Source organism: Apium graveolens, chromosome 5 (genome assembly GCF_009905375.1).
Source record: "Apium graveolens cultivar Ventura chromosome 5, ASM990537v1, whole genome shotgun sequence".
Taxonomy (NCBI): Eukaryota; Viridiplantae; Streptophyta; class Magnoliopsida; order Apiales; family Apiaceae; genus Apium; species Apium graveolens.
This window is the reverse complement of record NC_133651.1, coordinates 222,180,181-222,196,612: the sequence shown is the minus strand read 5'-3', so window position 1 is coordinate 222,196,612 and position 16,432 is coordinate 222,180,181. Positions and strand designations below refer to the sequence as shown.

At 33.4% G+C, this 16,432-nt stretch overlaps 1 protein-coding gene across 1 annotated transcript; it reads left to right on the top strand.

Annotated features, from left to right (window-relative positions):
- The first annotated feature begins 8,955 nt into the window (after nucleotides 1–8,955).
- On the top strand, nucleotides 8,956–13,505 carry LOC141661618 (cyclin-SDS). The gene is made up of 7 exons (XM_074468624.1): nucleotides 8,956–10,076; nucleotides 10,479–10,646; nucleotides 11,318–11,484; nucleotides 12,042–12,170; nucleotides 12,323–12,503; nucleotides 13,086–13,130; nucleotides 13,291–13,505. Exons 1-7 carry the CDS (start codon nucleotides 9,189–9,191, stop codon nucleotides 13,321–13,323), a joined length of 1,611 nt encoding a protein of 536 aa, XP_074324725.1. The 5' UTR covers nucleotides 8,956–9,188; the 3' UTR covers nucleotides 13,324–13,505.
- The last annotated feature ends 2,927 nt before the right edge of the window (nucleotides 13,506–16,432 follow it).

Below are 16,432 nucleotides of genomic sequence, written 5' to 3'. Positions count from 1 at the left end.
TGATTTTACTGATGATTGATCAGGCATTTAAATAGCCAATGGAATACCAAGGAACGCGAGGACTGTTTAATAATTACAAGTAAAAATAATGATGCCTCGACTCCCTGGACGGATGTGTAATAATAACAGTCAGTAAAAAGTTAAAGCAGGAGTTAATGGGCACGGGAAATAATTAATAATTATTGTGCACATGCAGTTTTTCAAGACCAACACGTTTACCACTAACCCATAATGATTATGACTGTTTTTATTTTACCCAAATATATTCTGATTTAAATATGACTGTTTCAGATTTTACCACAAATAAGTCAAGTAAAGAATAATGCCACATAAGCATCAAGGATTCCATCAGGATTTAATATCAGAACTTAACTTATATCAGATTTTACCAGTCATCGGAATTTGGCTTCTGTACTCAATAAGTGAATGTTTGTTTCCGTAATTCTCCCTACAAATACTGACTTGTTTTCTTCAGAGTTTAATCATCAGAACTTCCATCAGAACTTGTCCTCAGAATTTATGCAAATGACACTTAACTGTTTGTCAAAAATAACTTAATCACCACAGTAATTATCATCATTCATATGGAGTAAAAGTGTGTGCATTTAGCAAAATATCAGATAAAGATTAAGTCTGATAAACTTCAGTACATCTTAGAAATAAGGCATAACTCAGGAAAGTGCTTAAAATCTGTCATTAATCATGAAGTATACTATAGAACAAACTTATGCATGAGTCCACCTCAACTGTTTGTGCTCATTTTATGCATCTTTTGAAATTCCTTTTTGTAGTGGCTTCTCAGTGTAAGTGAGTCACGACTGTTTATCAGAATTTATGTTGTTGTCAGAGTATTTCTCCAGTAATCAGAGAATGTGAAAAGTCACCAAGAAAATTTATTTGCTTTTCTAATGCATATTACTTAATACCAGCAATGCACTTAAGTCTTCCCTTCCACATATTTACTCTAGATTTCAAAGGAGTACCTGACTTTTATTCTTTTCTTTTCTTTTCTTTTCTTTTCTTTTGATAAGTGAGGCTTATCAGCATATAGTTCATCCTTAAGATTTAATGACATCAGAATTTGACAGATAAGAAACAAGATTCTAGTTTGTGACTTAGTAATAAGATACATAAAGTAAACTTGACTAAGCTCAATATCAGAATTTGCTTGTGTTAATGAGTTTCCACATGAACAACTAATTCAAACATGGGATTTCTAGTATGTTAAAGACTACTAGGTCAGCATCTAGCACAGTTATCCTCATTGGATTGAATAGTCACAGCACATTCAAAACACTTATCAGAGTATATAGATCCACATCAGATAACAATCAGCATTTAATGAATTTTCAAATTAAGCACAGATTACATACAGATAATACAATCTGTAAATACTGATCATAAAGTCTGATGCATGAGAACAAAAACTAAGCAGATTTAGAGAAAGAACCTGAAACCATTCCAAGTTCATTTACCATTCTTATAAAAGTAGCTTCACATAGTGGTTTTGTGAAGATATCTGCTAGCTGTTGATCTGTTGGAACAAAATGCAATTCCATTATACCTTCATCCACATGTTCCCTTATGAAATGGTACTTAATGCTGATGTGCTTTGTCATTGAGTGTTGAACTGGATTACCTGTCATAGCAATAGCACTTTGATTATCACAATAAATAGGGATTTTATAAAATTCTAACCCATAATCCAGTAACTGATTCTTCATCCAAAGAATCTGTGCACAACAGCTTCCTGCAGCAATATATTCTGCTTCTACAGTTGATGTGGAAATTGACTTATGTTTCTCGCTAAACCAAGAAACCAATCTGCCTCCAAGAAATTGGCAGCTTCCACTAGTGCTTTTCCTATCTATTTTGCATCCTGCAAAATCTGCATCTGAGTAACCTATTAGCTTAAAATCTGATTCCCTAGGATACCACAATCCTAAATCAGTTGTACCCTTGTGGTACTTGAAAATTCTTTTCACAGCTATTAAGTGAGGTTCTCTTAGATCATCCTGAAATCTTGCACAAAGACAGGTAGCATACATGATATCAGGTCTAATTGCAGTTAAATAGAGTAAAGAGCCAATCATACCTCTGTAGTTAGTAATATCTACTGATTTACCAGTATCCTTATCTAACTTGGTTGCAGTGGCCATGAGAGTGGATGCAGTTGAATAACCTTGCATTCCAAATTTCTTCAGTAAATTTCTGGTGTACTTGGATTGACAGATAAAAGTGCCTTCTTCATTATACTTGACTTGAAGGCCCAGAAAATAGCTGAGTTCTCCCATCATACTCATTTGATATCTTGACTGCATTAGCTTTGCAAACCTCTCACAGAGTTTGGCATTTGTAGAACCAAATATGATATCATCAACATATATATGTACCAAAAGTAAGTCCTTTCCATGGTTGAGGTAGAATAATGTCTTGTCAATTGTGCCTCTGTGAAATCCAATTTCCAGAAGGAATTGAGCTAAAGTCTCATACCATGCTCTTGGAGCTTGCTTAAGGCCATAAAGTGCTTTGTCAAGCCTATAGACATGATTGGAAAATTTAGGATCTACAAAGCCTGGAGGTTGTTCAACATATACCTCTTCTTCCAATTCTCCATTGAGAAAAGCACTTTTCACATCCATTTGAAAGACTTTGAACTTTTTGTGAGCAGCATAAGCCAAAAAGATCCTTATGGCTTCTAATCTAGCAACTGATGTTTCATCATAATCAATACCCTCATGTTGAGAGTAGCCTTTAGCAACCAGCCTTGCTTTATTCTTTGTAATTATGCCATCACTGTCAGTTTTATTTCTGAACACCCATTTTGTGCCCACAACAGATCTGTTCTTTGGTCTTGGCACTAGGGTCCAGACTTTATTTCTTTCAAATTCATTTAACTCTTCCTGCATTGCTTGCACCCAATCAGCATCTTGAAGAGCTTCTTCCACTTTCTTTGGTTCAGTCTGAGATAGAAAGGAATGATAGAGACATTCATTTGAAGTTGCAGTTCTAGTTCTGACACCTACTTTAGGATCTACGATGATTAAATCAGGTGTGCGTGATTTAGTCCACTTCCTTGCAGATGGAAGTTGATCTCTAGAACTGGATCCTCCCCCATGATCCATGTTGTCTTCATCAGCATTTTCTGATGCTCCCCCTGTAGTTATGCTCTCCAAGACTTCAGAATTTGAGTTTGATTTTTTAGGAGTTGAAGAATCAGAGTTTCCAAAATTATCATAATTTGGCTCATCAGAACTAGATGAATCAGAACATGAAGAGCCAGTGACAGGTTCTGATGCTTCTCGAGAGTCTTGAGATATGGTAGGATCTTTAGCTTGATCCCCCTGGACAGGTGCATTTTCCTTTGGAGTTGTTACCACAGTTTCAATGACATCGGAACTTAAACCGTCAGAACTTACAGGATCAGGATTTAAGTCATCAGAATTTAAATCTTTATTCTCAAATCTCAGCTGATCATGATATTATAATCTTCAAGTCCAGTAATCTTCTTATCATCAAAAGAGACATTGATAGATTTCATGACAATCCTTGTTCTTAAATTGTAGACTCTGAAGGCTTTTGTGGAAAGTGGATATCCAACAAAAATTCCTTCATCATCTTTTAGATCAAATTTTGACTACTGCTCGGGATGAGTCTTAAGAAAAAAATACTTGCAACCAAATACATGAAAGTATTTCAGATTTGGCTTCTTTTTCTTCACCATCTCATATGGTATTTTTCCATGCTTGTTTATGAGTGTAGCATTCTGTGTAAAACAAGCAGTCTGCACAGCTTCATCCCAAAAATAGGTTGGCAGCTTTGCTTCATCAAGCATAGTTCGTGCAGCTTCAATGAGAGTCATGTTCTTTCTTTCTACAACTCCATTTTACTGTTGAGTTTCAGGTGCAGAAAATTCCTGTTTGATTTCATGTTCTTTGCAGAACTCTTCCATGATTGAATTCTTGAATTCAGTGCCATTATCACTCCTTATTATTTTAACAGAATCTTTGATCAATTTATCCAGCTGTCTGACATGATCAGTTAGAGTAAATGCAGTTTCATTCTTCTTGTGCAAAAAGTACACCCAAGTGTACCTTGTGAACTCATCCACTATAACCATAGCATATTTCTTCTTTGTAATAGACATGACATTGACTGGACCAAATAGATCAACATGCAGTAGGTGATAAGGCTCAAGAATTGATGACTCAGTTTTGCTCTTGAAAGAAGATTTTCTTTGTTTTGCCTTTTGACATGAATCACAAAGGCCATTAGGAGCAAAAACTGACTTTGGTAGTCCTCTCACAAGATCTTTCTTTACAAGCTCATTTATATTGTTGAAATTTAAATGAGAGAGTTTCTTGTGCCAATTTCAGCTTTCTTCAATTGATGCTCTACTCAACAGACAGATTGCAGAACTATCAGTACTTGTTGAAAGTCTGGCTTCATAAATGTTACCATGCATGTAACCTTTCAGAACCACTTTTCCTGTAGAATTGCTTATAACTTTACAGTGTTCTTCAAAGAAATCCACATGATAACCTCTGTCACAGATTTGACTTATACTCAATAGATTGTATTTAAGTCCTGAGACAAGAGCTACTGCTTCAATGATGACATTCCCAAGATTGATCTTGCCATATCCCAGAGTTTTTCCCATGTTGCCATCTCCATAAGATACTCCTGGGCCAGCTTTCTCCACAAAGTCTGATAGCAGGGCTTTATTTCCAGTCATATGTCCTGAACATCCATTGTCCAGAATTAGGATGTTCTTCCTGTAACCCTTTAATTCAGCAGCATTTGAACTGCTATCAGCATTTTCCATCAAGGCATAGTTCTCCTCATCTTCAGAATCTGAAGTGTCTATCCAGCTTTTCTTCTTTGTGACAAGAGCCTTGCCTTTATCACTCTTTCCTTTCTTGTAGTCAGGAGATATGTGGCCTTTCTCACCACAGTTGTAGCATTTGACATTCGAGTAATCTCCTCTGTCAAACTTTCCTACTCTGCCTTCAGATTTTCTGAATCCCTTCTTATCAGAACTTCCACTTTTCTGGGAAACTTTTTTCCCCTTCTAAATTTCCTGTAGGCTCTCTTTGTGATACCCTTCACCATAAGAGAACACAATTTCATCATCTCTTCATCAGCATCTACTTCAAGTAGACTTTCAGTTTCTGAATTATCATCATCAGTACTTGATGATTCTGAATCAGACTTTATGATGAGAGCCTTTCCTTTGCCTTTCATTGAGGCAGCCACTTTGGGGAATTCCTCCTCAGCCTTAAGAGCAACTGTCCTTGACTTTCTCCCATGTCTCTTGCTTCTTTGATCCATCTTAAGTTCATGAGTCTTGAGCATACCATAAATTTTATCAAGAGTAGTTTCATCAAGAGCATAGTTGTCTTTTATAGTAGTTGACTTCAAATCCCAACTTTCAGGAAGAGCTAAAAGGAATTTAAGATTTGAATCTTCAAGATCATATTCCTTATCCACCAGTGACAGATCATTCAAGAGTTTGACAAATCTGTCATATAAACCAGTTAATGACTCATCAGGTTTTGAGTCAAAGTGCTCAAACTCTTGAGTGAGTATAATCCTGTTGTTCTTCTTGATTGCATCAGTTCCCTGGCATCTTGTCTCCAAGGCATCCCATATCTCCTTTGTAGTCTTGCAGTGAATTATCCAGTTTGACATGACATTATCAATGGCACTATGCAGCAAATGCCTTACCTTTGCATCCTTGGCAATAGATGAGATATCTTCAGCTGTATACTCATTTTTCTCCTTTGGTACGGTCTTTGCTGGCTGATCTACAACTACAACAGAGAGCTTGGTTGGCTTATGTGGTCCTTTATTAATTCTGTCAAGATATTCTGGATCTGTAGCTCCCAGAAATATAGTCATCTTCACTTTTCATATGGGATACTCAGAAGGTCTCATCATGGGAACCCTAATAGTCTCATATCGACTGTGGGTTTGAGTCTTTGGAGTTTCTTCAGTTTTGGCGGGCTTGGTTGGATTTTCTGCTTCTTCATACACGATTGTTTTGGATCTTTACTATATGTGTGTTAACAGATAGGCTCTGATACCACTTGTTAGGTCACACAACACTGTAGAAGGGGGTTGAATACAGTATTTAATACAATCAAATCGATTTAGAACACAAGTAACAGAAAATAGATGTATTCGATATAATAAACTCTGTTACAATGGAACTATTCTCTCTCAGTGATGAACAAATATCACGAGAGCTGCTAGGTTACAATGTATGATCTTCTCGATAATGATAACACATATAGTGTAATCTTATGTCTGTGTTTATATAGTACACAGTTACAAGATAACTTCTAATTGATATGGAATATAATTATGTCTCCTAAAATATATCAATCAGATATCTTATATAATTCTTCTAGTCATCTAACTCTTTCCTTGCATATCATCTTCTGTATTAGTCTCGATCTTCTACTGTTAACCAGTTTCCTTCCTTAACTGTAAGTTCTCCCGTACTTAAGTTCTGATATGACCTTAAGTCCTGATATGACATTAAGTCCTGACTTCTAGTAAGTACTGATTCCGGTAAGAACTGATATTTCTTGTTTGTTAAGATCTGAAAACTAAATATGAAACATATTAGACATGACATCTCAAATATATCCAACACGATTTTATATTAAAATCCATCAAGTATGGTCGATTACAGCTAAATTCCACCATTTTTTGGAGGTGGATTTTAGTGATTTTTGTTGTAGTGTCTAGTGCTAAATAATTTTAATTTGTGATGCCTATAAAAAATTATACATTTTAGATGAAGAGAAGAGATGACCTGAACTGACAATTACTTGTATGATTATATTGAGATTTTAGAATATAATATTTATTTACTAATAATAATAAAAGTAAATCATTAATATTATAATTATAATATAAAATAAAAATTATAATTATAATATGGGCTTGTATAGTGTGTGCTCATGGACAAATACTAAACACTAAAATATATAAAATTTGAAGTGTTTTAATTGGTTGAGTTGTTGTGAATGCAGGGGTTCACCATTATTAACAAGTATTGGCGAATCAAAATAATTTAAAATTATAAAAAATTGTGCGTATTGTGTATACATGAGCAAAATAATTTAAAATTATAAAAAATTGTACTTATTGTATATACATGGGCACAATACAGAAAAATCGTTATAATATATTACAAAAACAAATCCTTACGTGAGTTATGAAGTATGAACTCAAACTTCGAAACCAAGAAAATAAGAAACCCCACCTACTTGATCTTAATTTTGCTTTGGAAACTTGCCCAATTTTACATATTTTCATATTTATATTTACATTTACCTGCTAGAGTCAAGTTTTATGAAGACCGCATGTTTGTTGGAGACCACGGAGATCATTTATGTTCAGCAACTAAAATCTTGCATAAAAATATTGCAAAACGTATTATTTTGTGAATAATATTCTACAAATATCATTATTTTATTCAAAATCTTGAATATCATACATGTACCGCATGTAGAACATCAGAAAAAAATTTATTCTCCGAAACATGTTTAGTTTGTAAAACATTTATTCAAATTACAGAACATACACATTAGAACATACACATTATACTTATTGAACTTAAACGGTCTTCAACAATTTTAATAAATTAGTGATATTTATAAAATATATTTCATAAAATAAATATTTCATAATATTTTAATTGCAGAATATAGATGATTTTCGAGATCTCCGATAAAAATGTGGTATATGTAAAACTTATCTCTCTTACATGTTAATGTAAAGAAATCATCATGATGCCTCAAAACAAAACTCCATTCCTATAAATTTTCCATACTCTTTACTAGGGGTGAGCATTTGGTTCGGTTAACCGAATATCGAACCGAAATAACCGAAATAATTCGGTTCGGTTACCGAACCTAAATAATTCGGTTTTTAATTCGGTTCTGATTTTTTACGTTATTCGGTATTTCGGTTTTTTCGGTTTTTTTACCGAAATACCCGAATTATCGAAATTACCGAAATATAATAAAAAAAAATATATATATTAATATATACATAAATATATTTATTTATATATTACTTATTTTTACCTAGCTCCTTTCTTTTTTTTCCACTTGAATTATCAATTCTCTGTTCCCAACTTCACTTTTACTCTCTTTTTATTTATTATATTTAATTTCTATTTGCCTAATTTAGATTTTAATGTATTTAGTTTTCATAATTTTCAATTTAGTTGCTAAAATAAAAAAATAAACTAACTAATTAGAAGTACTTTTATTGTAATCATGACAGCACACCGTAATATTCAGGTGCATGAAAGTCGAGCTAAGAATATAAGTTAATTGTTGTACGATTATTAATATTTGTTGTAATTTATTAAATATTTTATTATTAAAATTTTTAAAAAAATTCCTAATTCGATTTTTTAATTCGGTTTTCGGTTTTAACCGAAATAATTATTTCGGTTCGATAAATAACCGAAATTATTTCAGTTTATTATTCGGTTATGATTTTTACCCTTATTTAATATTCGGTAACCAAATTATATTTTGGTTCGGCTAGTGAATAACTGACTACTCAGTCCTACTAACTAGGGATGTTGCGAAATTACTCTCTCATGCAAATTATGTGCACGTATATCATTATCAACCATCATTCCATCCATTACTATCACATTTACGGCCTACATTATAGGCCATCATGCTACTATACAAATGTATTTTCTCAATTTTAACTCTCAAATATCTCAGCTCCATTCATTTAAAAAATTTGCCCCAAAATTATAAGTACAAAGCGTCTAAAAATTAACAAAAATCACACGCATCACGAACCACGAGGAATCCAATTTAATTTAACGGCGTTAAAAAGCGGAACCGCGACGCCGCATAAACACATCACCCCTACTAGTACGGTAGTACCCCAATTTGTACAAACTCTGACGCCACGATGACGGAAGTGCCCCAACGTGTCTTCTCCCGTTACTATATAAACCGCCACACCCACTTGCACGAGGCCCCCACTCATTTTTCAACCTCCTCAACCGCTTCAAAACACACACACATATACTTACAAGTTACACCTATACATACAAACACACACACACTAGCTTCAACTCAAAACGCACACACATTTCTCAAAACTGTTTCAATTTTTGAATTTCATAACTGATTTTCATCATGATCATGAAGCTCCGATCGAAGATTCCGCGTCGGAAACGGACGAAATTCACTCCGATCAAGGTCGATTACGCTGCTGCTAAGCAAGTGAAGCAGTTTAGTGAAGAGGATGAAGTTGAGGTTTCGTGCGTTTCAAGCAAAGTCTCGGTGAATCGATCGGCGTTGAAGAAGCGAAGCTTTGAGGACGCTGTAGGTGAGATTGTGAAAGTAGGTTGCGACGATGAGTTACGAAGGATTACGAGGTCGTATTACAGGAAATTAGGTAAGGAGAATGTGAATCCGGAAGTTTCGGAGAGTTCGTGCGTCGAATCGTGTCCTGGAGTTGATTCGAAGGAGAGAATTGCGAAGTTTAAGCTCAGAGTTGGCAAAACTGTTCAAAATTCGAATGAAATTGCTCGAAATTTGAAGTTCGATGGAGAAAATGAGAAATCAGTGGAGAATAATCAGAATGAAGTTGTTTCGGGGTTAGAATCGGTTTTGGAAGTGAAATTTGGAGGTAAAACGATCAAAATAGGCGAAAACAGAGATGAATTTTCTGAAGTTTCGAGAAATGTTGATACGGTGTCGAATTGCGAATCGAATTCGGAGCTGTTTCCGAAGGTGATTGGGAAGGAGTTTGATCTGATATGTTCGGAGCATTTAGAAGAAGGCGGTGATAATGAGTACGAGTACTCTTCTGCAAGTTACAGTGATGTTTATGAAGATGTTACTTCGGAATTCGATTTCGAGGATTATATCTCGTCTGATTGGTGTGAATCTGGAAGTCAGTTTTCGGAGAAGTCTGAGACTAGTTCATCGCCTACGTATCAGTTGTTACTTCAATTTAGGCAGCAGTTCTGTAGATCATCTGCTTCAGTTTCGAAATCGTGTTCTCCCGATGAATTTATAGTAAGCTCTGTCTCGAATTTCTGTTTCATTTATTTAAATTTTGTAATTATTTAGTTTTAAATGTATGTATGCATGAGTATAGTATGATTTTTGATTTGGAATGCTTTCGTTAGAGCTTAATTATTATGTGGATATACATTAAATGCTTCGAGTTACGAATTACGGATTAGATAGGCATTATCTGTATTTGAATGTAGGAAGAATTTCTTAAGTTTTAATATAAGATTGATGATCATGTAAATTTATTACTTCAAGCGCTTTGAGTTTTTTTTGCCTAGTACTTTGAGATATGAGTTGCTGATTTGATTAGCATTATCTGTATGTTTATTTTTGTGATTGTGTTACTTAACTGCATCAAGTTTCGTTACTGATTGAATATACTTTTGTGACTTGAAATTGAAGCTGATGAGATTTGAAGACGAGGAACACGAAAAGAGCTATGAGTTGATCAGAAGCAGAGAGAGGAAGCAACAGTATATCCGCGACTACACAGAGGAATACTGTTCCATCACTGATTATGGTAACCTCGTCATTCAACAACGTCTTCATATGGTACACTGGATAATGGAGGTAGGTATTTCTTCACCGCATCAGCAATTCATATATCATATCCTGCCATGCATTTTCTGTATCTTGTATTTTATATATTTTGCCATGTCATCTCCATGCTTAGAATTTTGAATTCTGTCAACATATACAATATCATTGCACTGCAAATGCAAGGTGACACTTCATTTGAATTAATTTTAAACTTATAAGTTATATTGTTCTGTACTTGTTATTGTTAGATGCACAAGTTAGACTGCTCTTTTAATTTTGATGTGCATCACAAGCCTCAGAAATCCGTTTGTTAAATGTTTTGGTCTTTTGGCCGTTTTCAAGTTTAGTATATTGCACTAGTAGACAGGGCAGAGTAACAATGTTGTTTGTAATTTTTGACTAGGTGCTTTGTGGATAAGTGACAAAACTTGTTTACATGTCCCTTTCCTGAAAAATTATTTATAAATATTCTGTATCTGATGTTATGTTTACTTTGATGCATCTTCTTGAGCCATAATTTACACCAGTTACTTGACTTTTGTATCTGAATATAGTATTATTGTTTGAAGTATATCGTCATTCTGTTATTTCCTAATCAGAAGTAGCGGTTTTGAACCATGGTTAGATTTGATATTAGTATTTAGCATATTGTGCTATACTGCTTTGCATACTTAAATTGACCATATGCTTTTATGAAACAGCAATCTTCTAGCAAAGAGCTCCATAAGGAAACTATGTTCCTTGGCGTGAGCCTCTATGATCGATTTTTGAGTAAAGGATACTTTAAAAACCAGAAGTGTCTTCAAATTGCTGGAATAGCCTCTCTCACACTCGCAACAAGAATTGAAGAAAATCAGCCCTATAATAGGTCAAATCTACCTCCTGTATTCTCATTGTTAGATTAAGTTTTAATTGTTTAAAGCTTTTTACAGTGTGGAGAAAAGTGAATTTCACAATCTCTGAAATAAGAATTATCTGCATTGCTAAGCATGCTTAATGAATTGAAGAGAATGAGAGCATGAGCATTCTATACAGACCTTGTATTTTCTACACTTTGAAATAAAGTTAAATATCGATCTACTATACATAGCATGATGGCGAACTCCTTGCAGTCTCGCACTTCACATTCACATTTATTGCTTTCCTAGTAAAATGACACAGTTACATCAGACATGTCTACTACAACAGAGCTATCAACTGCAATAATAAATTAACAAGACTCTGACTTAGCATGCTGGAAACTGTTAACACCTGTACTTCATTGAGGCTTGCAGATAAAATTTTTTCCTTACAAATATGGAAATATGGAAAATTTTGCGGTACTGCTTTAAATGCTCGAGTAAACCTGCTAATTTTCGTGCTGCTTATGGCTTCTTGTTGTATGTTTTTTTATTAAGTATAAACTTGACTGTTCCATGTTTACAGTGTTCGTCAAAGGATGTTCTATGTTGGAAGCACTGCATATAGTAGAAGTGAAGTGGTAGCAATGGAATGGCTGGTGCAAGAAGTCCTTAATTTCCAGTGTTATATGCCCACCATGTACAACTTCTTGTGGTGCGTTTCATCTAATCATGCCCTTATAACGTGCAAATTGAAAGTTTAAATCTCCTCATAATTCACTTTAGACCATTGGGTCTTGAAATTAACAAACTAGTATTATACTTGAGCAACTTATCTATTTCAAATATATCTTTGGAATGGAGTAGGTTCTACCTAAAAGCTGCTGGAGCTAATGAAGAGGTGGAGGATACAGCAAAAAATATTGCAATGCTGGCTTTGCTGGGCTTTGAACAGCTGTGCTATTGGCCTTCAACTGTAGCAGCTGGCCTAGTGAGTCTTGCTTCTAGGGTGGTCAATCAAGATGCTGCCTGTCACCGAGTCAAAGAGGTGCGCATTGAACACAAAGCATCAATTTAACTTCCTCTTAAGTCTTATCCTAATGTCAATGTATTGATGACTGTTATACTCATATTTAATTTATGCAATTTGCCTAGCAATTTGTTGTGGACTATAATGTTGTGTTTGGTTGGGATGAAAAGAAACTAGGGGGAATAGAATGAAATTTGAACCATAATAGAGTTATATGTTTAAAATTGTCATTCCTTCCACCATTCCATTCTCATTAACCTTAACTAGATGTCAAACCACCCAATTTGTAAAGGAATTCTCCATTCTCCCTCATGCCCATTTTCTTCCCAAATCTTATCGTAAAAGATTTGTGCCTACTTTTTTTTTCTAAGTGTCCCCTACTACCATCTATTGTTTCTTTTTAAATTGACTCATTCCATTCCAATTACTCTTAACAAACACAACATAAGCATTTTGACTTGCATCCTATCATATATCCACCACTTGATCCTGTAAAATTCTCCGAAATATATTTTACAGATCCTTTTTAATGTTACTGCAAACACGAAACTGCTTAGCTTTTGTTTTAATTTACCAATATATTGCTCTATGTATTCACAGATTCACATCAGAACAAAAGATGATGATTTAGCTGGATGCATAAAGGTATGAATCAACAAATGCCAACTGTTCCATTGTACGTCAGTTATGCAAATTCGTTTCTTCAGTAAACAGTACTCACATTAACTCAATCTCCTAGCAAGTCCAACTTATGTTCCTCAAGTACCGGATAATGTTACTAATAGACGGTTCTCATATTTGACAGAGTCTGGAGGGATTGATCAAGTACATATCGTAGCTAGCTGCAGTTCAGGCCAAGATGTTATCTTTTTCCATTTACGGACATCTACATTCAAGAATTCTTTAGAAAGTTAAACACTACATATTATACGGCAAGGCAATGCACCCCAAATTTGCCTTCGTGTTGTAAACTTGCATTCTTGTATCCTGTTCATAAATGAAGATTCGTAACATTCGTTAGCTTTGTGCAGATGCATCAACTGCTTCTTTCTGTATTTATTTTTTGTGAAGACAGAGAACAGAGTACTGATGCAATTCCCCTTGAAAGTTGTACTTCCACTATTGATTACGAAATGTTATTTTGTCATCTGTTAAAAATTATATTTTTAACATATAGGTGCGCCCGAGATTAAAATTTTAATTAATTATATTATTAGTCAGGAATCATGGACCTAGTACTTAATTATCAGTAATAAATCTAATTTATTTTCAAAAAAAGTAATAACTTTAATTTAATTATTATTATTATATAGTTATTGGAAATCAGAGGTGAAATTGGGATGAATCTATAAAATGAAACTAAATAATTTAAATAGTCATGTAGTTGGAGAGAATTGAACTGGAGCCTAAAAATTAAAATTAATTATATTATTAAATTCGTTATACAGTTCTAATATTTAATTTTGATAGTATATTTTTTTTTATGTTTTACATGAATTGAGTTGAAAAAATTATCAAAATACTGCACATGTAACTTATCCACATGAATTTTGAAAAAATTAAAAAGAACACACATGTCACTTATGCGTGTCCAAAAAAAAATGATATTTAAGTATTTTTAATTTTTTTAAATAAATAAAAAATATACATGTTACGCGCTCTATTAAATATGTATTTAAGTATCTATTCATCAGGGTTCTTCGTATAATACCTAATTGAGCGAGGATAAAGTGAAATTGAATAGATAAATGAATCTTGCACATATTTTTTACACCATAATCGTGCACATTCTTGTATAATCCATTATTATTATCTACAATTCTTATTGAGTAATTGACAGTTTGTAACCTATTTTTATTTTCATTTTTTCGATTTGGACCTATATAATTTTTTCTGTCAGTTTGCACTCCAACAAATAATTTCGCTTTTATTTACTACCCTTTTAACGCTTTTTCATCCAACTGTGCTGTTAACATTAACGGAATTGAGTGTATTTTAGTTAATTACTAATTAAAAACAAAAAAAAAGTATTATGAACCAAAACTAAAAACCATAATGAAAAATAAAAGAAAGAAACTTAATTGAACCCCCGCGACTCTCTCATTTCCATCCCCAAATCGAAACCCGTGAACTTTTCACATATGTAAGTAAATGCGAAATTGTATGTGAGTAGTTATTGATGATAATTTGATAACAATAAGTTGGAATGAAATTCCAATTATTGGAGGCAAGTGTTGGACAAAAGAGTTGAAATTTCGGTGATTGAAGCACCAATAATCGAAGATGTTGCTGAAATACCATAATATATGGGTAAATTTCTATTCCAAGTCTTATTATAGTGTTTGTATGTTGTCAATTAAACATACGTTGATGTATAATTTTCTAACTTACCTAATATTTAAATAATTTGATTGCACACACTAACAAAAATATGATTAAATAATAAAGAAGTAATAAACATAATTAAAATAACAACCTCTTAACTAATAATTTGATAGAAAAATGACTGAGACAAATGAAGTTATATGTAAATAGAAGTCGAAGGAAATTCTTGATAAAAAAAGAAGTAAAAGGAAATTGAAGAAAAGATGAGGAAAATGGGATTTAGTAATTTTTTTATTACATAACGTATAAATGAACTTGAGCTTAAAGAAAAGAAAATTGTTGATAGGTTTACAGAATTGGAAATCTAAGAAAAAAAAATGTTGAGGAAAGGAATAAAATAAAGGTATCATTTTTGTTTCTGTCTCCAGTTTAAATGATGAGCTACATTGTTGTTAAATTTTTTGATTTTTGATGGTTGTTATAATTTAGTTGATCAAACTATATTCTAGTACACGGGTATTGTTTTCTATTCTTCCATGAATATATGGATTCCTCTGGGTTAATGCATAATTCTTCCTTTTAATATTTTTTTCAGTCGATGTCGGAAGATGTTGCTGATTCCTGCGGCACTGGAGCCTGTACTAATGTTATTTCTGGTCTTGCTTCAGGATACAAGTCTGTCACCCCGTATATTTTTGCCATTGCAGTTGGCATTTTTGTTCGTTTTAGTTCAGCTGCTATGTATGGCAATTGCATTAGCTGCACTTGGAATCTAGTCAAAACTCATCTCCTAAATATATGTGTATTGTTGTAACAATAAAAACAACAGATAGATAAATAGATAGACTTCAATGTAACTTGTAACAAATCCTCACTGCTGATAAAAACCTATTATTCAGCACTTGCTACTGGGTTACCTATTGATGCATGTGGTACCATCAGTGACAATGCTGGAGGGCTAATGCTTTTCAATCTTCATGCTGCAGGCTATCCTGGTTTAAAATTTAAATAGATAGTGAGTATCTATTCAATAATTTAATTGGTGTTGCTATGGTATGTTCCATTTTTTTAATTTAAATAGAGGTTCTCTTAACATACTTCATGCTGAGCTTCCAAGTCTAAGCACATGAGGACTGGGGGAGATAGTGTGTAGAGTGAAAATGAATGTAACATATGTAATTGATGATGAGGAATTTGCAGAAGGACTGAGATATTCAACAAACCCTGCTCCACGGATTTAGTGACATATTTTTGTGACTCTTTTTTTTTGTAAATTTCATCATTTTTGTTGATAGTTACTAATAACTTACAATACACGTACACCAAAGGTTCAAACTAATCACCTCCTTCAAAAATTAAGAGTTCAAACCACTGCAACAAATAATTCTTTTATTTGTTAAATGTCTTTTATTCTTGACTTGGTGAAACCCGAGTTTGTAAAAAAATTATATTCTTTAATTCTTGATTTTAGTAAATATATAATTCTCTTAAATAGCTTCACCATTATTAGTTTTTTTTTGACAGGATTATTAGTTATTACTCCTACTACAACATTAATTTATTTAATTTAATATATTAGCAGTAATACTTGAGTATACTTGGCATCCCAGAAGAGTTCATGC

Bases quoted from the DNA above. Each gene is read 5' to 3' on its own strand.
- LOC141661618 (XM_074468624.1), top strand. From the start codon at position 9,189: ATGATCATGAAGCTCCGATCGAAGATTCCGCGTCGGAAACGGACGAAA. The intron at 10,077-10,478 runs GTAAGCTCTGTC...TTGAAATTGAAG, and splicing joins GTTCTCCCGATGAATTTATA to CTGATGAGATTTGAAGACGA. The intron at 13,131-13,290 runs GTATGAATCAAC...CATATTTGACAG, and splicing joins ATTTAGCTGGATGCATAAAG to AGTCTGGAGGGATTGATCAA.